Below are 23,937 nucleotides of genomic sequence, written 5' to 3' on the forward strand. Positions count from 1 at the left end.
TCCATCTTCCTTCCAGAGAACTAACCCCTGTTCTCTGGGCTGAGAGAGAGCCAAAGTGAAAAACCACTCTTCTTACCCCAAATGATAGGGGTCCCAGCCACTAGGATCATTCAACAATGAAAATCTGACCAAGCCTCTCTCCTTAGCCTGGCATTTAAGGCCCTGCAACCTCTCCCACGACATCTCCTGCCTCCACGAGGTGGGGGTGGGTAGAGAGGAAACAAACACGTTCTGGTTTTCCCTCTGTGCCAGGTTCTGGCTAGGCACTGGAGGTACAGAGAGAAACAGGTCCCGGTCCCTCAGAAGGGTCGCCTTGCGTGGACATATACCTACAATACTCTGTGCCAAGTGGTATCACAGAGGGCTGCATGGGCAGGGTGCAGCGGGGGCACAGACAGTGAGGGAGGCCTCCCAGGGCCAGTTCCAAAAGACTCCCTAGAAGAGGCAGTACTTGCACTCAGTGAGCCTTAAAAGAAGGATGTATTAGTGGGAGTTCTTCAGGCTGACCTGGCTGAGGAAGGGCCTTGAGTGGAGGGTCCAGCACGTACAAAGGCATGGCAGTGAAGACAGCTTGGCTCACATTCAGGGAACTAGTTGGTGTGGATGGAGCCTACAGCATAAGGTAGGAATGGGGGAGATGAAGCAGGAGACATAGCCAGGTCCAGGTCTCACTTCTGATGGCATGCCAAGAAAGGACTGAAGCAATAATCTCAGAGTCTCTGACCAATCCACGCTTCCTGAGCATGGACATTATGCCAGGCCCTGTTCTGAAACTGGGAGCAGGTGGGAGTGGGGGAAACAGAGATGAACAAGACTCAGGTACTGCCCTCCAGAAGTTCTAGAAGGACACACCAATAGTCCCCCTTATATAGTCCCAGCTTGGCTCCAGGTGGGATTCAGGCCCGGCTGGTCTCTCTGGACCACTTGTTGGCTGGCTGGGCCTGCCCGCAGCCCCCTGCCTAAGATACCCAGGCAAGCAGTCTTACTGGACAAAATTGAGCTGGCCTCTGGGGGGGGGGTGGGGGTCTATTCCTGATGCCTAACTGGCCTCCTGAAGACCAGTCCTATGATGAGCAAGGTCCCCATAAGCAAATTCAGAAAATGAGAAGCAGTGATGGCTGAGATGATATCCTGGGGATGGAGGCAAGGTATAGATTAAGAAATGTTTAGGAGGTGGACTGGAGAGACACCAGGGTTTTTATCTTGGGCCATGCCATCCTACGGGAAACCCAGTCGGGGGTGGGGGGTGGGGGGTAGAAAATGAGCTGCCAAGGTTCCAGGCTGCTCAAGTCACAGGATTCACCCAGTGGAGGTCCAAGGAGGCTGAGGAATTCAAGGGAACCACACACAAGTTGCCTGTAGGAAGCAAACATACAGAAATCCCTCCTTTACCCACTCTCTCCCTTCATTCTTTCCTTCAGCAGCTCTGAGTAAGTCCTCTCTCCAGGCTGGCTCTGGGCTGAGCAGGGAGGCACAGATCTAGGATCACCCTGTTCTTTGTCCAAAAGGCCAACAGTCAGCACAACACTTCTAGCACATCCAGGACCTGTCTGCATTAAAACTTTGGCTGGTAATTAAAGCGAGTGCCTGAAATTTATTTTATTGTTGAAAGATTTAGGAACTAACCTTTGTGGTTGCAAGCAACAGAAACTGACTCAGGCTAAGCAAAACAGAAAAGAAATCATTAGCAGTTCCACTGGGCAGCTCAGAATGGATGACAAACCTGGAGAATCAAATGAGTGGGCACCTGAATTCACAGCCAAGGTCACAGCATAGGAACAGCTGGTCCCGACACTTCCACCAGTATGGCCTTTGCATATCTTCACAGGGCTACACACCCAGGTATGGCACTGCTAAATGACATAAGCACAAATACTTTTTTTTTTTTAAAGATTTTATTTATTTATTTGAGAGAGAGAGATTGAGAGAACAAGTGGGAGGAGGGGCAGAGGGAGAAGCAGACTCCTTACAGAGCAGGGGCAGAGAGCCCGACATGGGACTCCATCCTAGGACCCTGGGATCATGACCTGAGCCAAAGGCAGACGCTGGAACAACTGAGCCACCCAGGCGCCCCAAGCACAAATACATTCTAATGAATCATCCTGCCAGCCTCACTAACTGTCACATTAAAGTCCTGAGGCAGAAATAGCTGGCCAAATTGCCAGGGGGAAACAGTGGGAGAGTATCAGGCCCCCTTTGGCTTTGAGGTGGAAGGTGGGGTCCTAACTTCCATAAGGACTCACCTCCAGGGAGATTCATTCAAAATATAAAAATGGATTCATTTTAGGCAGCAAAAACTGTGACAAATGTCCACTACATGTTTATTGAGGGCTCCCTAACTGCTGGATGCATTGTCAGGTGTTTTATATACACAGATCTGTGAAGCAATTCTCTAACCGGATGATGGTTGATCTCATTATATAATTAAGGAAATTGAGGTTTTAGAGGTGAGAGTAACTTTCCCAAAGTCACTCAACTCGTAAGTGAACAAAACCCTCGGGTTTTTGTTGTTGTTGTTATAAATACATTATGCTGTCTCCGACATTGTAAACAGAGCACGGGTACTTATGGTTCCTAACATGTTAAAAAAACAACAACAACACGTGGGGGCAGAGAAAAATGACTAGATGTAAATATTCCAATGTCTTCACACAACAATGTGATAATGAGATTTTGATTAATTTTTTCCTGCTTTTTTAATGTTCTCCTATACTTTCCTTTTTTTTTTAAACTAAGAGCATGCTTTACCTAAAAAATCATAAGAAAAAAATAAAACAGTTTTAAAGATGAGAGCAGTGTTAACGCAATGATGGAGAAAATATGCATAGAAGACTGGAAGGAAATTTGTCAAAAAGGTCTCTGCATAGTGCAATTGTGGGTGTGTTTATTTTTCTTTCAACTTCCATTTTTCAAATTTTCACTAGTGAGCACACTCTGAAAAAAAAGCAAAATGACTTTTTAAAAACAAGAATAAAATGATATTAAAGAGATGGTGCTGCTGTGTTTTGGTCCTTTTAAGTTCCCGGAGTCCTGTGTAGAGTGGTCTGGAAGTCACGGTAGTCCTGGGTTTCCTGGGGCAGCCCGGCAGTCCCTGCAGCGTCTGCTGCCAGCACCGGGCCAGTGGGCACGGACCGTGGCCTCCACAGTTATCTCAGGCTGAGCTCTCTGAGCCAGGGGGGGAATAACCCAACATTCCCACCTCTTGTAACAATGTGTGTGTTATCAGGCCCCGCTACGCTGTGAGGATTAGGCCCCTGAAGCTGGAATCCTCCTCTCTGTTGGTTTTCTCTCTCATTTCACAGGCTTCAAGGTTCACCTTCGCCTCTGTGAATGGGGCAGGGCTGGTCGGTCATGTCAACGTTTAGGCCCGTCTGAAGTGCAAGCCCCCAGTCCCTTCTCCAGCCTGCACTGCCCTAGCCCCCAGGGCGGTGGATGGATAGAGGATGGAGGTTCAGTCCTGTCCTGGCCCCAGTCTGGTGGGCGAGCCAGTCCTCCAACTTCAGGGAGACTCCAGACTATTCTTTGCCTTAGGAACGTCTCAATCAGATGGAAGATGCAGTCCCTATTTTCCAGGAGTTCCAGTGTGATGGGGAGAAAAGATAAGAGAGTGGGGCTGATTCAGTCTCAGCCAACCTCGACTCCAGAACCTTCTGTCTCAGGACTACCATACCTCCCTAACCCCTCCTCCAGGTGGGACAGCCAACTGCCATGGCCTTCCCTGGCCTCCAGGGCCTTCTGTTCCCCGCCCCTTCCCCACCTCCCCAACCACATGGAGGTTCCTTATGCCCTGTGTATCCTCTGGCAAGTCACACTCCAATCCCCACGCCTGAAGAGTCCCCCTCCCATCCCCCCACCCCTGCTCCTCAGTTTCTCCCTGGCCAAAGCAAGGGAGCCAGATACTCTCAAAGGTCCTCCAACCCAGTGGAGACATTTTGTTTCTCGTTAGCCCCTTCCCAGACCTTCCCTCTCCCTTCTCAACTTATCTACTCTGCTCCCTTTCCCCCTCCTTCCAGGTACACCCCCTTCCTGCAAAGCCCCCAGAATCTCCACGCTAAGACCCACTTTGGCTCTTGCAGTGGCCAAGCTGCTGCAGTAAAGAATGCAATGGAGTAGAGCAGAGGTGGCTAGGGAGGGAGGAGGGCTCAGGCCAAGGCCGAGGTCGAGGAGGCTGGGCAGGGCAGGCGGCCAGCCCCAGCAGCCCCGGCCAAAGCTACCTCAGCAGCTTCTGCAAACCCTAGCAAGGCATCTACGCTTGGGTGGAGCTCCAGAGAGGAGAGGCTTGAGGGGAAGGGGAGTGCCTGCTGAGGTCAGCACAGCCTCCAGAAACCCAGCCCAAACTGGACTCCCTAGGGGAAATGAGTCAGGTCCTGGAAAGCTAGAATCCAGGGCTGAGAGGGTCTCCAGAGAACACCTGCTGGGAACAGGAATCCCACCTACTCCCCCATGGGCCCATAGAACCCCTGCTCATGTGCCTTCTGGGGCAGGAAGCTCATTCCCTTCTATGCTGGCCCATTCCTCTGAGAGTCGGTCCATGCATCAATTACCAAACTGCCCCCCATGCCTCCTCTGTGCCAGGATCTGTGCTGGGCTCTGGGGATGCAGAGATGCACGTGGTCCCTGCCCTCCTGGAGCTTGCCATTGAAGGGGGGAGGCAGACGCCGACCACACTCTGCAGTGAGAAAGCTGTGAAAGCCCAGAGGGAGCCCTGAGCCAGCTTTGGGGCAGCGTGGGGGGTCAGGAACTGCCTCTTGGAGCAGGCAATGGACCCAAGGGGGCCTCAGTAAGCAGGCAGCTCCAGCTCTGCATCTCCAGCCCGGACATGGCTGTGAATTCCAGCCTTAAATATCCAACCGCCCATTCAACTTGGATGCCTCAGTGTCTCTAATGCACCAGCACCGAGGCTGAGCTCACCCTCTCTGCCCAACCTGCGCCTGGTGTTCCCTCTCACCACGAATGGTGCCATCGTCTGCAAGCCAGACATCCCGGAGCCATGCCTCCCTTGCCCCACTGTCCGGGCACCAGGCCCCAGGTGACAGCCCACCACCCCTCCCGCCTCCACACCACCACCGGCCCCCACGCCACTGTCTCCCACCTATACCGCAAGCTCCTCATTTGTCTTCTCACACTCGGCCCCCTTCAATCCCGTAGTGACAGCGATCTTTCTGAAAAGCGAAGAAAATTGTCACCTCTCTGCTTAAAAGCCTTTGGTGGCTTCTCCTTGCCTTTGGGATAAAGGTTAAAATTTTAAAAAAGACCTGCAAGGCCTGGCCTTTGCAGACCTCGCCAATTGTTCTCAGCAACCCCCCTCCTCCATCTCCGGACCTCTTGTCTCTGGCCCACCAAGCCCATCCCCTGATCTCACACCTCTGCACGTGCTATTCGCACTGATGCCCCATGGGTTCAAAGATTTGGGTTGCCCTCCTTCCCTCTTCCAAATGACTCCCAGGACATCTGTTCTTTGCATGTTCCCTAGCCCTGAGCACCAATCTCGGGCCCTTGAAGGAATAGCTGTGGACCCAGCCAGTGGTTACAAAGTAACCGGCACGTTTGGAGCCGAAGGTTCCAGAACCTCCCAGCACTCCCAGCGGAAAATCCCTTACTCTAGCTCCCAGATGCCTCCCAGATCTCCCATTCCCCTCCTGCTCTCTTCCTCCATTCCTCAGCTGGGAGCTGGGGGTGGAGAATGGGCAAACCTCCCTATCTCCTCAGCCCAGACTCTTCCTGGGCCTTACAGTGGGGCCTGGAGCCAAAGGGTGAAAGAAATGCAAGCCGTGTGCTCCCTGGGCTCCCCAACAAGCCAGCCAGCCTCAGGCCTCAGGCCAGGTACTGGGTCCTCTGTGCAGTTTGCCAGGACTCCCTGAAGAAGGAGGCCCAGTTCTCCCTGGGCTCCCGTGGCATTTGCACGCCCAGCACTATCAAATTTGCCTGTTGTGTGGGTTTCTCTCCCCAGACAGCTCAGCTTGCTTCGGGGCCACAGGATTTCTTCTCTGCACCCCAAGCCTGGCTCCAGGGTGGTCCCAAAAGAGAGGCTCAGGAAAGGCTCAGCATTACAATTTGGGACTAACATCACATAAATGTGTGTTTTTCTTTCTTTTCACATAATTGCCGTCAAGCTCTGTCTCCTTTGTCTTGGACATTTTGTGAGAAGGTGGGCCTTGGAGTCTGACCAGCCTCGATTCTGAGCTCAGCTCTACCCTTTACTAACTGTGACCTCAAGCAAATGCTCAGCTTCTCAGGGCCTCAGTTTCTTTCCCTATAAAATGAGAACAATGTCCTCCTCTGAGGGTTTTTCATAACTAAATGAGCCCTCTTATGCAAAAGTTATGGCATACAGTATGTGCTCAATAATTCCTTTCCTTCTCCCCACCCAAACCTTTGAGCCCCAGTAGGAACTTGGCATTTACTTCCATGAACTTGAACCCACGGTCGCCACTGATAGATCAAGTCAATCCAAATCATTTTGAAACCCAGTCCTGCTACCTGACACGGTCTACAGATTTGATATACATTTTTTATTTGGCTTCATCCAAGTCCTTGAAAAAGACATCAGACTAAGCATATCAGGATGGAAGACTGAGTCCCAAGCAGGGCTATAGTCTGCCCTCCAGACTGCCATTGATCCACCAATCAATTTCCCTCCACCAGCTGTCCAGGCAGCTAGGGATTCCCCTAGAGTATCACTATTTGATCCCGCCCCTTGTCTTGCCATAAAAATACTTTGGGAGATGTTCCAAATGCCTTTTTGAAATCAAGATTCTCAGGACTCTGACAGACCCCTGATCTATCACTCAGGTTCTCCCAAAAGGAGGAGAGAGGGGAGATTAGCCTGACTTCCTTTAAGTAAACCTCTGCTGGGTCCTGGTAAGCACTACATTTTCTTCTTTTTTCAATGACACGAATCATTCTCTTTCTACCATCTTTGCTAGTGCTGTTAAATCTGAAGAATTTTTAGTCTTCAATGAAAAGTGTCACTTAGAAATGATCAAATTAACAGAGGTGACTTGCCTACAACAGTTGGCTGTTGGCTGAAAACAGTTCAAAACACTTAAATGAGAATCTCCTGCTACCACAGGAAATCTGCTTTCCAAATGAAGGAAGGTTTTCTATAGGAAGGTAAATTTCCATCCTGTTCTTCTGACTCATTATAAAGGTGGAATGGTTAAATTCAAATAATTGCGGTCTTCTTGTAATATTGAGTTAAACATTCACTCGTTAAAAATGTAACAACGTTGTATCTTAATAAAAGCTTAGCTGTATATTTTAAGACCAAGAAAACAAGCTCGGCCAACTATGATTTTCAGTTTTGTAAGATTGAGAACACAAAAAGCCAGACAAGAGGGAGCATAATGAAATCCAGCAGGAATAATTTGTAATTAGAAAACCCCATGCAATTCTTCAGCCAAGGATAATGGTGATCCATCTTAAAAACACATGTGTCCCATGCTGGGCACTGATGAGCCTAATCAGACACACTCCACTGACATTCTTCACAATACCGAGGGGCCCCTAATTGCTGGTGGGTGCAGACAGGCAAGCTTCTGCTGCCCTACTCAGGAGATGATGATTATTAAGACCAGGCCTGGAGCCAAAGAGCCAGGGGTGGAATCCCAGCCCTCCTCCTACTCACTCTGTGGCCTTAGACAAGTTACTTAGCCAATCTGTGCTTCAGTTTCCTCATCTTTAAAATCAGGACTGACGGGCTCCTGGGTGGCTCAGTCGGTTAAGCGTCTGCCTTCGGCTCAGGTCGTGATCCCGCGGTCCTGGGATCGAGGCCCACGTCGGGCTCCCTGCTCAGTGGGGAGCCTGCTTCTCCCTCTCCCTCTGCTGCCCCCCCCTTGTGCTTTCTCTTGCTGTTAAGTGAATAAATAAAATATTAAAATAAAATATAATCAGGACTGAGAATCACTACCTTTGAGGGTGGCAGTTATAAAGACAGCTGCTATGTGAAGTCTACCTGACCCAAAATGTGTTCTCTCCTATTCCCCAGTTGCTACTGGGGTGATCATAAGCAGGGCCGGCGGGGGGGCTCTCCTTCCCTCTCCCCATCCTGCTGCCTCTCTCCTCTGTTAGGGATGCTCAGCGCCTGCCAGGAGATCCAGCCTGTGTGGAGGAGCGCTGTGCCCACAGTGGCCCTGCCCTGAGGTCCTGTGTATCCTCTCCTCCTCAATGTCCCCCACCCTGCTCTGGACCTGGCCCTGGCCCAGCTGGCCTGCTGGTGTTCTGCCCAGGCTAAGCAGAGGTGGCTTGGCTCCAGCAAAGGCTAAAGGTTCTTCATTTTGTTTTCTGCTTCAGCTTAACCATCGGGGGTGGGTGGGAGGGTAGGAGGACTGGCAAAAAGGGGAGAAGAAATGCACTGTTCCTGCACTTCTTCCTCCCCCGCCTCCCCCACAGCCGGTCACAAGCTGTGTTCAGTCCTGCACTGTCCTCAGCCCCAGGAAAGCTGCCCCAGGGGTCCCCTGCATGATGTCCCAGAGGATAGAAGTAATCTATCTCTAGTGCCTCCACCATCCCTCCGTCCCCCTCTTTTTATGTCCTTCCCTGGATCAGCCTGTCCTGCCTCTTGAGTACACCAGCTCTTCTCTGCACCAGCCACATGCTGCCCCCCACCAGGCTGCGCACTGGGACACAAGCGATGACGCAGGCAAGGGCTCTGCCCTCCGAACGCTCATTTCAGAGCACCAAGAGCACAGGTTGCCAAGCACACAGCCTGAGATGGACTTTCCACTCGGCCCCTTTTAAGCTGTGCGATCTTGGGTCAACTACTTAACCTGAGTGTCCACTTCCTTGTTTAAAAACTGGGGCCAAAGTACCTCCATTTCAGGACCACTGTGAAAATTAAATACAAGCATGTATGTAAACCTCTCGACACAGCACACTGCATACAGTGGATGCTCACTTAAGTCTGTCTGCCTTCCCTCTTCCTCCTCCCCCCTTCCCTCTTTCCCCATAGCCAGCTGCCTCTTCCAGAAGAGAGGGCCATGACAGGTCTATGGGTAGCTGCAGAGCCCTCCCCCAGCTGGGGGTCCTTAGAATCAGGATCAGGTGGGCTGGTGTGGGGCCAAGTCCCGTGCTGTGTAGTATGGGAGTGCAGACCAGCTATGGCTCTGCCTGCCAGGTGCTTTCTTTCAGAAGTAGACTCAGGCCTCTGACCTCTTTTTCTCTCTCCCAGTGGCTAATTAGGGCCGATTATGGGCTCCTTTTTAGCCTTTCCTTTTCTGAACTTCCAATTGGCTTCTTTTTCCCTTCCCCAGGGCAGAGCTGGGACATACTGGCAGGGCCAAGCTGAAGCCCCCGCCGTAGCAGGCAGTGCACTAAGGAGGGGTGAGAGCAGCTTATGCCAGGTGTGCCACGGGAGCTACCGCGGCACGGACTTTGCGGTTGGCCCAAGAGGGAACTGCCCAGGTGGCTATCCATGCATCTGTCTTGAGGTTCCTGTCCTAAGTCCAGGAATATGTGGGGCATCCAATGATCAATGTTCTGGCTAGCCTTCAAGATCTTCCTGCCCACCCACAGCCTTCCAGAGAGTGATGAGGTCCCAGAGATCCCCAGGGATATCATGCCCTTACAGAGTTGGGGGAAGCTACCCAAACACACCTGAAGCTGAGTGCTTTCTCTGTCATTCTGGGACACAGCTGGGGAAATCTAGGGATTTAGAACCTGACCTGCTGGGGGAAGCCAGCACTAGATCATCCTGGCCAACGTAAGGCGAGAAAGGCAGAAGTAGCTCTGGGGTGGCAAGAACCTCCAGTTCTTGAGGCCTAGTCTGGTGGCAATAGATCTAAGTACAAAGAGCAGAGCTCTCTGCAGCTTCCTTCATAGGCTGGGAGCTCCAGCACTGCAGAGATGGGAAATGAGTCAGTCATGAATCCCAAGGCCAAGGATTAGGAGGAAAGGGGGCTGAGACCCAAAGTGGGACCCAAACATCTTCCACTGATAAGAAAGGACTGAAACCACAGTGAAATAAAGCTGCTCTAGGTGGACAGAGAGGAGGACCACGGTGGCTAGAACCAAGCAGGGCTGCCCCTTACAAAGAAGCACAGATCAGTGGAAAGGGTAGGCAGATCAGAGTGATGTCATATAGGAGGTTTAAGAAGAAGCAGAGAAAGAAAAAGACAAAGGAGAGCAGAGGAGTCATCAAGAAGGCTTCCTGGAAGAAAAGTATCACTGTGAAGGTCAAGAAATCTGGCCTCAAAGGTCCAGGAGATGAACTGAAGGCAGGCTCACCAACCATTTTGAGCACCAAGGTCTGGATTACCTTTGCATACTAGGTGGGTGCCAGGGCAGTGACGCTGGAAATTACTCAGGCCAAGGTGTCCTCCACCCTCCGGCTCCAGCGGGCAGGAGGCTGCCACATGTTCTCATCACGCCTTCTCACCTGGAGCCAGAGACTGCTGCCTGATGGCTCCTCTGCTAATGGCTTCCAGGTGTGTCCTTGGGCCCCTGGGGGGAGGCATCCTGGAGGACACACCCCATCCAACCCAAGTCCCACCCCTCTGGTCACCTTCAGCCGCAGAACCTAGGCTGGCGTGGGGCGGGCCACAGAGCACTGGTGCGACCTCACTCCAGGTGGGAGGGGTATCAAAGGTCACACTGAGCTCTGAGCCCCCTCTGCAGTGGCCTTTCTGGTCCTTGGTACCTTCAGTCCATGGGACCCAGGGGTAATATGAAAGTTGTCCTGTGGGATAAGATGGCTGGATGGCCTGTGTCTCTGGGGAGAGGGGCTGGCCTGGTGCCTCCTTATGAGATGAAGTAGGTCTGTGTGTCTCCAGACTATGGGACTGTTTCTTTCTGCATATCTGTAACTCTCTCTGTATGTCCGTCTTTGAATCCATTTATCTCTATTTCTGAGACTACGTGTCCATGTGTCTGTGTATTTCACCGCAAAGCCTTCCTTGACTGCAACAAATTCTATCACTATTTATTGTCTAATAAATGGAAGTCCAATATCGCCCTTGCTGCTTCACCTCCCTCAGGCCTTAAGTTTTCATTCCAGAGTGATTTCCAGACTAAGTGGGAGGAATCTGATTCATGCTCTGCTGGGGGTGACTTGGACTCAAGAAGGTGAGAACCTCAAGGCTGATGAACTGCAAAGCAGCAGTGCCCCTGTGGCTTGGGGCAGGCCCCAAGCTCCAAACACCTTGTAGTCACTGGGTCCCTCCTCTGGTATTCTCCTGGTCCAGGCTGATGCTTGAGTGAGTCTGTGTTCCTGGACCAGAGCTTACATTACACCACCTTTATCATCACCATTCTCACCACTATCTTCTTCATCCCCATCACTGCTATCACCACCATTACTGTTATTGTTCCCTCTACTACCACCATCATTACCATTGCTGTCCCATCAACACCACAGTCACTGTCACCATCAATGCCACTGTTCCATTACTAATGTCAGAGATTTCTAGTTACTTTTCAATAGCTATTTCTCTTTCATTCTCAATAACAAGGACTACAACTTTTTGCTGGGCAGATTGCCTCCCAGTTCAAAGACTGTTATTTACCATGCTCTTTGAAGCTAGTTAGATGTGGCCATATATAAGTGAAATAAAATTATGAGAAGTGGCACCCTTATTTATCTTTTGTCTCCATCTGATATCTGATGTGATGGCTGGTGCTCTAGCAGCCATTTTGTACCAAAGAACGAGGACTACACTCTAGGGAAGGCAGAGTGGGAAGCAGGAAGGAGTACTGGTTTCTCATGACTGTGGAGAAACCATTCAAATTCTTTTTTTTTTTTTTTTTTTTTTTTAAAGATTTTTTATTTATTTATTTGAGAGAGAATGAGAGACAGAGAGCACGAGAGGGAAGAGGGTCAGAGGGAGAAGCAGACCCCCTGCTGAGCAGGGAGCCCGATGTGGGACTCGATCCCGGGACTCCAGGATCACGACCTGAGCTGAAGGCAGTCGCTTAACCAACTGAGCCACCCAGGCGCCCGAAACCATTCAAATTCTAAACTGCTACATCTGGATTTTTGTTATGAAAAAATAAACTTTTATTTTTTATCATTTAAGAGACTGTTGTTTGGGGCATTCTGATGGATGCCACTGAACCTAATCCCAATTAGTATATATCACTACATATTAGTTTTCATGAAATCCTCTGGGCTAATGATCCGTATGAGTGATGGGGGCATTAGGGAGGGAGAAATGGGAGATGGGGAGGGAGGGAAGGAAAGACAAAGAAGGAAGGAGAGGGAGGGAAGGAGAGGGGGGCATTGATAGAGAGATTTAATTCCAGGACATAGAAATGATTCCTACCTTTTGGAAGTAGCCGTTCTGAGGCAGACAGTGGCAAGAAGGAAAAAGGCATTCAGCACCACGGACAGATCCAGGAACTCTGTAGTAAGGGGACAGCAGGAAAAAGTGAGTTGTTTGGGGCGGGGGCGGGTAGTGGTAGTCTTCTTCAGGATATGTCCATGAACCCACACTCTGTGCCAGGAACTGGGATAAATACCAAGACAAGTTATCACCACATCGACATTTAGCTCCCAAGACAAGCAGATCAACAGGGGAAGGCTTCCTAAAGTGGAAGGAAGGGATTGAGAAGCCAGCTGAGGAGTGGGGCAAGAAGACCTTGTGACAGAATGGACAAAATGCCAAAGAATAACGGACACTGTGGGTGGTGGGAGGGCTCAGGTTGGAAGAGGATGAGTGGATCAATTGGTCTATCAATCGGTCTGTAAAAGAGCGTGTAGCACTGGGTGGGAGTTAAAGAAATGAGTTCTCAGGGCCCTTCTATTCCTCAGATACTACATCAAAGAGTCCAGTCTCTGGTCCCAAGAACCAAGATTCATGCTCATAGGGGTATATGGAAACTATGACTAAGATTCTACAATTCTAATTCTAAGCCTCTGAGTCAGTTATCTACTGCTGTGTAACAAATCACCTCCCCCCAAACTTAATGACTTAAAACAGCAACCATTTTATTTGTTCACAATTGCTGAGAGTCAGCAATTTTGGGCTTGGGTTAGATAGTTCTCCTGGTCTTTTCTAGGGTCACTCAGGCAGCTGACGTCAGCTAGAAGATCACCTGGAAGTTTCAGCTGGGATGGCTCATTTCTGGTTTCTTCCCCTAAGAAGTTTGCCTAGGTTTCTACACATGGAGATCTCACGGGACAGAAAGAGGGAAGCCCCAATGCACAAGCACTTTTAAATCCTCTGCTTGCATCACATTTGCTGATGTCTCAATAGCCAAAGGAATTCATTTGGCCAAACCAGTCAGTATGGGAAGGGACAGCCTAAAAGTATAGATACAAATAGGCAGCATTAATTGGGGGAACACTAATATAACAACCTTCCACAAGTTCTAAGTGTTTCATTTACCACCATAAGAGTCTTATGTTCTGATTCAAACAGACCATGGTCCTATGGCCTTCCAACTCTGCGGTTCTTATAATTCAATGTTTTGATTCCAAGATTCTGTAATTCTAGAAGTAGAAGGCTTGGTACAGCTGAGGAGGATCATGAGGACCCAAAAAGAGTATATTAAGGAAGTCAAGCAAACTAAGGTTATTCCCAGATCTAAGCAAGAACCCACCTGCCTCTCCCATTCCCATCCCTCAGCCCCCAACTTCCTGCATGCAGCAGGACGGTGGCATGAGCACCAAACTGGGAATCAGAAAACCTATAATATAGGCTCTGTTCCATCATGAATTTGGGGTGGCCCCAAGCACCACTCATAATCTCCCAGTGTTCTCTTACAACCAACAGAGATATCAATTCCTATCTTCTGAATGACAAGGAAGAGTGGTGAAGCCAGGAGAACGGGGCCCACTAACTTCCATCATCAGGAGCCTGAACCTGGTACAGCTTAAGAGTTTTGCTCCCACCTTCCTCAAACTGCATCTACAACTGCAGAGACCCTGAGTTTTAAGGAAACCAAGATTTAAATAGGTTACTACCCTTGACCTGTCCTGACCTCTACTTGCAGAAGAAAGGAGAAAGAGGGAAGGGAAGGACATGGGAAGTGAGGGGAGGGGTGGAGAGGAAAATCCTCCAACGCTGCTCCTTCCTCTTTCACCCACCAACTCCTGCCCCAGACTCAATTGAGTTTACACTGGAACCCTGGGGCCAAACCGGTTTCTGCCTGGCCTTGAGCCTCAGTCTGCTCTGCCTTTAGCTTCCCCAAGAAGAGGAATGTGGAGGCAAAAAGCAGCTCCATGAGAGGAGACCTAGATCAGGGCAGCAACTCATGAAAACTTTACAATTAGAGGGACCAGCCACAACCCACCAGCTGAACCACCTTGTAGCACAGATAAGGAGTTAGAAGCCCAGACTGGGATATGAACCTGCTCACAGTCACACAGCCAGCCACTAGTAGACCAAGACCCAAAACAAGATGGGCTCACTCCCCTTTTCTAAACTTTAGCTTCCAATTCTAACCTGGGGATAACAGACCCAGCCTGGGACACCACTTAGAAACTGTAAAGCACAGTGCAAAGGTAATAAGGAATCCGGTTTTTCCCAATGGCCTGGGAGTCTGGGTGGAGGAGGGTGGGTTGAGGTGGAGGCAGGAGCACTTAGGACTTTCAGAGGACTCATCCAGTTCATTTATTCTAGCTTTTCCCCAGAGGCCCACGCTGCAGAGTGGAGGAGGAGGGTATTAAATATCAGAGTTATTTAAAAGCCAATTGCTGGCCCCTCAGAAGCAGTGTGGCCTCTGCTGACTCAATGGAGAAAATGAATCTTGGGTCTATGGATTTTCCTGTGTCTCATGGTCGATGCAGCAGGGGGGAGGGGGAAGTAAGAAATGGGAACAGCAAAGCCTGAGGTGGAGTTTTCCCCTCCCTGCCAGTGCAGAAGTTACACAAGAGAACCTGGGGCTCCCCCACTACCTAATGACTGAGCTTCATCATGTCAGCCCTGTCCAGCTGCTCCTCCGCTTGCCTCGGAGGAAGCGGGGGCAGAGGGAAAGGGAGTCTGCCAAGATAAAGGGACCCTGGATATCACATGCTGCTACAGACTTAGGAAGACCCTCCTCCCCCACCAGACTATGCTACCACCACGTTATAGTCCGGGTGGGGCCAAGTTCAAGGTCATACATTGAGGTGGGGGCACCAATTCGGGCAAATCACAGTATTACCTTCCCCTCCACGATCCCCACCCTTAAAAGGCCAAGGGGCACAGGACTAAAAGCCCTCCAAGATCATTCTGTCTACACACACACACCTTCTTTGCAGACAAGAAACAGATCTGGAAAAGCAGACTTGCCTAAGGACTTTAGGAACACTGACGCACCTCTGATGAACAAGATGGAGCTGGAGGCAGACAGGGAAAGGGCTCTCTGGTGGGTGACCTCAGGGAACTTGCCAAACCTCTGCAGGCTCCCTACCAAGGCTCAGTGGACCTTACAGAGAGCAGGGCCTTCGTGGAGAGAAAAGGAGCCCAGTGAAGGAGCTGGAGTTAGGGGAGGGACAGTACCTTGGAAGGCTCAGAGAGGGGCTCTGGAACCTAGGGGGGTAATAAATTCAAGAACTGGGGTTCAGGGGCGCTTGGGTGGTTCAGTCAGCTAAGTGAGATAGAGCCCTGTGTCCACACTGAGCATAGAGCCTGCTTAGGATTCTCTCTCCCTCTCTCTCTCTGCACCCCCGCTTGTAAGTGTGTGCTCTCTCTTAAAAAAAAGGGGGAGTCTAGTGTAATTGACATAGGGGGGATTCTCAACCCAGCAAAGGTCAATCACTCTGCTTGAGTGGGCTGCGGTGACTCGCTTGCTGAGTCCTAAGGCAACCCTGAGGGCCTGAGCTCTTTGCCCACAGGGTCCCCTGGGACCTGACCCAGTCACACTCTCCAGAGAGAGGGCCTAGAATGGGGAGGGCTGCAGCATAGAAGATGAGCAGGAAACCTGAGCTACTGTCAGGACTGGGTCTCAGTCAGCTGTGCAACCTTGAGGAAAGCACTTCACCTTTCTGGGAGGCTGTCTCCTGGTATAAAGTGCAGACGGGGGCTCCTCACCTAGCCTGCCTCACAGAGATGAGAGGAGCAAGCCAGAGATTTTTAAATCATTATTTCATCCAATAAATGTTCCCTGGTGCCCTCTCCATGCTGAGCTCTGAGCTGACAACACAGGAGACCAGACCAGTCCTGAGCCCCAGGTGCTGACAGTTAGGGGGCTCAGAGGAGCTCCAGCCCTCTGGTTGCTAAGTGAAATTCAAAGGAGAGAGAAGGAGCCATGAAGGCTTCCTGGAAGGGACAGAACTCAAGCCGAGCCCTGAGGATCAGTGGGCTGGGCCAAAGAAACAGTCAAGGGGAGAGAGCATCCCAAGTGAGGCAAACAATCTGAGCAAAGATACTTCCACTGGATGCATCAGAGAATGAACACAGCCCCAGACACAATTGGACATACATTTATTGAACACCTACTGCATACGGAATACTGACAAGATGGAGACGGAAGTTCCTCCAGAGAACAGAGACCCCTAAATAGCCTACAGACTTTGTTCCAGGGGAACCTGAACAGAGAAGGGGAACACCTGCATAAAGAGGGGAGGGTAGGGAGGAGGCTGCGTAGAGGCATTCACAGGGACAGCAAGTAGAGACTCATTCCTCGTACCATCTACCATGAACTTGCTATGCTGGGGGAGGGAGGAAGATGGAACAGGGCAAAATGACATGGGAGCTAATTAGTCCCAGAAAAGGGCAATGTTTCATCCAGTCACATGGTGAAGATCCCCAGACCCTAGGTGATACGGCTTTTCTTGTTTCAAAGTACTTTCCATTCACTTCGTCACAACAGCCCTGAGAAGCCTAGGAAGGATAGGACTTCAGAAGCCCATCTACTTTCCAGAAGTAGAAGTCGACAGCCCAGAGGTGGAGAGTGGCTCAAGGTCACACCACATCCACTCTGGCATCTGTTGCTGGCTTCGGCTTCCCGGGGTCAGGATGAGATTCCCTGCTGCACTGGCCCTTCTCAGATGCGGCCACTACCTTGGACAATGCCTTGGGCAAGGAGCCTGGGGCTAGGCTAAACCCTGACAGTCACCGGCTTTGAGGCAAGTCCCTGGCCCTCTGGCCTCAGACTCCCCACTTAGAAAACATAGTCACTGCCTTATTCTCTGATACCTGATGGTTCTAGGTTCTCTCTGGGCCTCCTTTCTCTGAGATTTCTAGTACCCCCCAGTCAGTATGGCCATACCAGCCTGAATGTGCCCGATCCCGTCTAGTATCCCCCAATCGAGGCTGCCTGCTGCCCTGTGGCCCTTTCCCAAGGAGGCCATCAGCCCACCAGGAACCAGCCACCAAGGGGCCCTGGAAATGGGGCTCTGGCCTTGGCAGTTGGTCTGTGATTCCCCAGAGGCTGAAGGCAGAAGGGGCTCTATGCAGTGGGACAGGAAAGCAGAGACCTTTCCATTCATTCATTCATTCATTCATCCATCCATCCACCCACCCATCTACACTTACTGCACACTCTCTCGTGCTAGTCCCTGTACTGGAAACATAATAGGAAGAAGAGCCAGCACCTCTCACCAGGGAGATGACAGAGCTGGGGCTTGGAGCTGATGTGGGCCAGGGCTCGGGGAAGCACAACAGCTGAGGCCCAGCCCCAATGGCTGTCTGAGCACCTGTGCCCATATGAGAAACGGTATCTCAGCCTGTTACTTGTACAGACCAAGGCATGGTGGAGGTCAGGAATGGGCTCAGAGTATGTTGTCCGATCTCTGGATGCACGTGCTTGCATGCATGCGTCTGTAAGCTTGCCCCTCCGAGAATGTACCCAGGAACATACATTCAAGTATTTATGTGCTTATGAATGTATGGACACACACCAGATGGACTCGAATCTGTGTTAACATGTGCACATATATGAATGGCCTGCAGGTACTTGTGTGAGGTGTATCTGAGCCTGCCCGCAACCCTGGGCAGACCTGTACACACCGTCCTATGCACGTGGATGCACATCCAAGGAAGCACGAGTCTGTGTTTCCTCACATGTGGATGCACCTTGAACTGTTCATGTGTCACACGTGCCTCTACACGTCCATGCATATATGCACGTGCAACCTACATGTACACCTGTGTAGATACGTCCAATCCTGCAGGTGCAAGTTATAGTTCTCATCTGCCAATACCCGGGAGTGATGACAGGGATGGGGAGAGGGAAGGAAGGGGGAGAGGACCCCCGCCCTCCCACCCCAGCATCAACAGACCTGGCCTGTGAGGTTGTTGGTCTTTGCCTGGGACCCAGGCCACCGCAGGGTCTGCCTCTTCTCCTTAAGTGGTATTGATCTGTTGGTCAATCTGTTAAATATAACCTCAGGGAAGAAGTCAACCGATCAACTGTCCCTAATTCAGGAGAAAGACTGACTGATTCTTATTTGGGGGGGTGGGGGGAGGGTGGAGCCTCTATCCCAACCAGCTCTGCTGAGACCAGAATGGCCTGTGGATCAAGTGTCAGCCTCTCCAGCCTGAATAATTCATGCCAAGGCCAGGAGTGCTCCCTTCTCAGGAGCATATCTCTTTAAATCAAGTCTGGAGCTTCCCAGTTCTGAGAAAAAAAAAAAAAAAATCCAGAACAAAACAAACCTATAAACAGCTCAGGCCCTGGCCCCCTCTGAGGCCACCCCCCCACTACCACTCAATGCTGCAAAATCCGCTCCCCTTCTCCAAATCTCTAGAGCTCCAAACCCTCCCACCCTTTCAACATTTACAGGTGGGATACCCTGGAGGGGAGGAGGGGCAGTCGATGGTGTCCAACAACGTCAGGGGCCTGAGACCCGGTAGAACAATCTAACACGGTCCCCAGGTGCTGGAGCAGGGAGGGGACAGCAAAGAGCTGAATCACCACACCCACCAGGTCCTAGGGCCTAGGAGAATGCTTGGGGGAGGAGTCCAGCCTGGTGGAGGAAATCAGATGGAACTCCCAGCAGAGCAGCCAGTGAGTTGGAGGGGAGAAGGGGGGAGAAAAGGAGGAGGGGGTTGGTGCTGCCTTCCCTGGGTGGGGGTAGGATGGGGTCGAGAAAACGCTGGTCCCACAGGACCTGCAAGAGTGGTGACCCAGCCAGGCCTAATGTAACTGGGGTTGCTGAGGGGGGAACCAGGGCTGGGGATTTTCCAGTCTCTCCTAGCACAGCCCTCTCCTTGGTCACACCGATCAGGAAGAGGCTGAAAGCTGAATAACTTTCTCAGCCCACCCCTCATCCTGGCCTGTGCTCGTAGGGGGAACCCTAAGGTCCTCCCCTCCCAATTCTTGCTCTGTGGTGCTGACCCACCTGCCAGCAATCCCCCGCCCGGCCCCGCCCCACACGTGCCATAGAGGGAGGAGGAAGGAACCAGCTGAAACGTGGGGGGTGGGAATGGGGGGAGATCAGGGAGAAGCAAGTCAGAGCCTGGGAGAGCCAAACTTCTCAGCAGCCCCGGAGCCGGAGAGGGGGGGAAGAGAAAGCGCACGGCCGAAAGCCCTGATTCTCGGGAGCCTCCCACCCCGCCTCTCGGCGAGGAGGGCGCGGAGACTCCGTTGGGGGAGGAGGAGGAGGCCGGGAGGCTGGGAGGGGGGAGACAAACCCTGCCCACTCGGCTCCGAGCCCGGAACGGCCGCGAGAGTCGGAGGCCGGCGCGCAGGGCGAGGAGGGCACGGGGGGCGGGGGGCTCTGCTCCCCGCCTGACCCCTCTCGCCCCAGCCAGGAAAGTGAAGGCTCCTCGGACTTTAGAGCCAGCGGACGGACCGACCGCGACCGCCAGCCGCTCCGCGTCAAGGACTTGCCCCACCCGCCCCCCTCCCCGCCCCCGAGGCGCTCTGAACTCACTGGTGAGCGCGGCGGCCGGGGCGCTGGATGCAGGGGCAGCTGCGATGGCCCCGCGCCCGGGACAGCCGGAGCAAAGGGGGCCGCTCCTGCCGGGGCTGCTGCTGGTGGCGGCGGCGCTGAGCCGGCCCGCCGCACCCTGTCCCTTCCAGTGCTACTGCTTCGGCGGCCCCAAGCTGCTGTTGCGCTGCGCGTCGGGCGCGGAGCTCCGGCAGCCGCCGCGGGACGTGCCGCCCGACGCGCGCAATCTCACCATCGTGGGCGCCAACCTGACCGTGCTGCGCGCCGCCGCCTTCGCCGGCGGGGACGCTGACGCGGAAGAGGAGGCGGCGGCGGGCGGCGTGCGCCTGCCGCTCCTGAGCGCGCTGCGCCTCACGCACAACAACATCGAGGTGGTGGAGGACGGCGCCTTCGACGGGCTGCCCAGCCTGACGGCGCTCGACCTGAGCCACAACCCGCTGCGCGCCCTGGGCGGCGGCGCCTTCCGCGGGCTGCCCGCGCTGCGCTCGCTGCAGCTCAACCACGCGCTGGCGCGAGGCGGCCCCACGCTGCTGGTCGCGCTGGACGCCGCGCTCGCCCAGCTGGACGAGCTGCGCCTCCTGGGCCTGGCGGGCAACGCGCTGAGCCGCCTGCCGCCCGCCGCGCTGCGCCTGCCGCTCCTGGAGCAGCTGGACGCGCGCCTCAACGCGCTATGGGGCCTGGGTCCCGAGGAGCTGCGCGCGCTCGAGCGCGATGGCGGCCTCCCCGCGCCGCGCTTGCTGCTCGCGGACAACCCCCTGCGCTGCGGCTGTGCCGCGCGCCCCCTGCTGGCCTGGCTGCGCAACGCCACGGAGCGCGTACCTGACGCGCGGCGCCTGCGCTGCGCCGCCCCGCGAGCGCTGCAGGACCGGCCTTTCCTGGACCTGGACGAGGCGCGGCTGCGCTGCGCCGACCGCGACGCCGACGGTCGCGGGGAAGAAGTGGAACTCGCCGGCCCGGAGCTGGAAGCCTCCTACGTCTTCTTTGGGCTGGTGCTGGCGCTCATCGGCCTCATCTTCCTCATGGTGCTCTACCTAAACCGCCGCGGCATCCAGCGCTGGATGCGCAACTTGCGCGAGGCCTGCCGGGACCAGATGGAGGGCTACCACTACCGTTATGAGCAGGACGCCGACCCGCGCCGCGCGCCCGCCCCGGCCGCCCCCGCCGGCTCCCGCGCCACTTCCCCGGGCTCGGGCCTCTGAGTGTTGCCCCTTGGGGGTTGACGGCTGTCCCTGCCAGCTGATGACTTTACTGGGATTGCCTGGCCCGAAGCCATGGGTATGAGACACCCGTGAGTTGGGGGCTTCGAGACTTGCCCCTGACCGGCCTGAAACCTTTGGATTATGGCATTCCCCTGCCCCCACCCGGAGGCCCCAAGCTGTACCCCCTCTCCCCAACCTCTGAGAGCTCTCACCATCAAAGATCAAGAGACGCCCTCTTCTGATTCTAGAAACCCTACCTGCCCATCTCAGGCTCTGACACATCCCTCCTGAACCCTCAAAAGCACCCTCCCCCTTTCGAGACTTGGCCAGGAAACTTTGTCCTTCAATCCGAGAGCCCTAAGACTGCCTCCACCACCCTATGCTTTGAGGCCTGACCTCTCAGTGGGAAACGTCGCCCTAGACATCACTGACTCCCATCTCCAGCTTGGAGACCTCAACTCCCTTCCCAGGGCTCAGGGACCCTCTCATCCCGTTCTGGTCTCAGAAGCAGAGCACTCCTCTGAAGGCTTTTGTGAACTTTGAGCCTTTTTCTCACCCCGGAGCTCCGAGCCCTCCCATCCTGCAGACGCCCACTTCCCAGGGCCCTGAGGGTCGGGCACCCTCCTCCAATCTGGGGATGTATTTCATACTGCCCCCCACCCCAGCTCTGGCTCAGGCTCTTCCCTTCCTTGGCCCAGGCTTGGGGCTCAGCTCCATCTATCTCCCATCCCAGGGACAGTCACACCCTGTTATAGCCTTAGTATGGAACCGATCCTCAGCCTTTCTCACTGGGGCTCTGATCCCCCAATACTCAGTGCTTGTCCCTAATCTCAAGACGCTCAGCTCTTCACCCTGATCAGAATTTAATCCCCCTGCCCAAATCTTAGGCTCTCTATCCCCCCTATACCCATCGCTTGCACCCACTCTGTGAGGGTCCAGTGAGGAATCCATTCCTGGGGTGTGCCCACCCCCCCTTTCCTCCTAGGATGAGCTCTCCAGGCCTGCAAGACGGGTGCAGGTGCCAGCATACCCCATGGAGAGGCAGATCCCCATGGAGAGGGAGAGAACCCTAGGGGTTTAAAGTAGTTGGTTGGGCCTCAGAACCGGGGTCACCCATTCATCGTGGCCTCAGAGAGGGGCAGGGGAGGAGGCTCTGAAGGGCTGGGAGCTGCTGCCCACAAGCTCTTTCCCACCCATGTGACTCTTCTACCCTGGGGATCCCTTGCTGCCATGCCTCCCTCCTCCATGCCTTTTAGAAGAGGTGAGGGGCCTCATCTCTTGTCTCAGGCACAGGTTATCCTGTTTAAGGTCAGAGTGTCAGTGCCCTGCCTTCTGCATGATCCCAAAGCACAATTGGTGAGTGGGGAGGGGGCTGCCTCTCCCTGACTCCCATCCCTTAGGTCAGGCAGAATGGCTGGCCTGTGTGGCCTCTGCATACAGGAAGTCCCCCCGCCCCAACATATTGGCTTGAGGCCTGCCTTCCCACCCCCACCCAAGACATCTGGATCTCCCTTGGGCAGTTTTCTATAAAGTCTGCAATAATCTCGGAAACTCTATTCTTGGAAGTGGTGCCATGTCATTCCTGCTGACCTTGGGCATTGAAGGAGGTGGGAGGGGACACTTGGGAGGGTATTTTGGACCTCCCTGAGGTGAGGCAGTGACCTTTGGTGTCTTCTCCTGATGTATGGGAGAAGAAATAGACTCTGACTGCGTGTAGCAGGATTGAGGTGAGACACATGGAGGGACTTCCCACTGGGATTGCATCGCTCTCCAAACTAGCCTGCCTTTTATCCTCTGAGAGGAGGCTATCCATAGCCAGGGTGGAATCCTACACTTCTCTACATCCTTTTACCCTGTCATTCCTCATCACTGTGGTGGGGGTGGGGGCTGTGGGGGAGGTGCTGTTGGACTGGAAACATTAGCATCAGATGAGGCCATCAGGGAGGAAATCCAGCTACAGAGAATCAGAGGCAGTTAATTCAGGCAGAAAAGGAGGGATCGTTATTTGCCGCTTTGGTATCATCCCCCCTGATGAATTACGTGACACTCCCTTAATAACCTGTGTCATGCTATGCTGTCCTGGGGAGAGGACTAGGAACTGCACCTTGGGTACGTGAGAGGCTGAGAGAAGCAGCAGCCTAGAAGTGGTGGGGGGTGGATATGGATAAAATGACCCTTTGAGATACGTGGATCGAGGAGCCAGGTGGGTTCTGGGCCAGCAGGGCCATGGTAAGAGGCTTATCTCCTGCCTCAAGGTCCTCAGACTGGATTATTTCACATTCAGGTTCGCAGAGCCCTAGAACCACATGCAGAAGGCTCGACTTCTGGCATTTGGGAATCTTAGGGCCACATAATGCTAGAATTTGGGCCATTTAGACACTGAAAAGGACCTCGGAGATAAGGTGGGAAGCCTCCTAGGCCCTCTCAGCAAGGGGCACCCTCTCTCGATGAGGGGCTCACTCCCTCCCCTCCTGGAAGCATCCCTTTCATTGCCAGAGGAGTCGGCCTGGAACTCCCTGACGGCCCCAGCTATGCCTTGGGGCCAGGAGTGCACGTCACCCGGCACAGCTCCTCCCAGAGTTGGAGGTGGTGCAGGAGTATCTGTCTGTTCCCAGCAAATTCCCAGTCATTCCCTGTGGGAAGGGGTCAAATTCCCTTGAAGTGCTCCCATCTGTGGATGACCTTCAGAGGGCGCTCTCCCGGTTCTCCCGGACAAAATCGTAACGGTATCTCTAACACAGGTTAGAGACCTGTGTCTCTAACAGGTCGCCTCTCCAGTTCCAAAGACATGCCCTCATGATGTAGCCTAAGACTGCAGTAGGTCCTGGCAACATAATTTAGCCTTCCGTCTCCATCAGCAGCTCCATCACCGCCCAGTGCCTCTTACTTGTTGCTTCCTTCTGTCCATCCTTTTTGTGCCAGACCTCATGCTGGGCACTGAAGACAGAGATCGAAATCAGACAAAGCCATGCCCATGGGAGC

General features: G+C 53.3%; 1 protein-coding gene and 1 long non-coding RNA gene across 2 annotated transcripts; one reads left to right on the top strand and one right to left on the bottom strand.

Moving 5' to 3' along the window:
- Nucleotides 1-1,758: 1,758 nt before the first annotated feature.
- On the bottom strand, nucleotides 1,759-18,259 carry LOC118529831 (uncharacterized). Its single transcript, XR_004914326.2, has 4 exons — nucleotides 18,143-18,259; nucleotides 12,258-12,336; nucleotides 5,093-5,162; nucleotides 1,759-3,562 (listed from the first exon to the last, which is right to left on the bottom strand). It is a non-coding gene; the product is annotated as an uncharacterized LOC118529831 (long non-coding RNA).
- Nucleotides 18,260-19,718: 1,459 nt separating this feature from the next.
- Nucleotides 19,719-22,511, top strand: TPBGL (trophoblast glycoprotein like). Its single transcript, XM_036082804.2, has one exon. It carries the CDS (start codon nucleotides 19,783-19,785, stop codon nucleotides 20,953-20,955), a length of 1,173 nt encoding a protein of 390 aa, XP_035938697.2. The 5' UTR covers nucleotides 19,719-19,782; the 3' UTR covers nucleotides 20,956-22,511.
- The last annotated feature ends 1,426 nt before the right edge of the window (nucleotides 22,512-23,937 follow it).

This window comes from Halichoerus grypus, chromosome 11 (assembly GCF_964656455.1).
Source record: "Halichoerus grypus chromosome 11, mHalGry1.hap1.1, whole genome shotgun sequence".
Taxonomy (NCBI): domain Eukaryota; kingdom Metazoa; phylum Chordata; class Mammalia; order Carnivora; family Phocidae; genus Halichoerus; species Halichoerus grypus.

What these genes read in the sequence shown, in the direction of transcription:
- TPBGL (XM_036082804.2), top strand. Translation starts at nt 19,783, where the DNA reads ATGGCCCCGCGCCCGGGACAGCCGGAGCAAAGGGGGCCGCTCCTGCCG.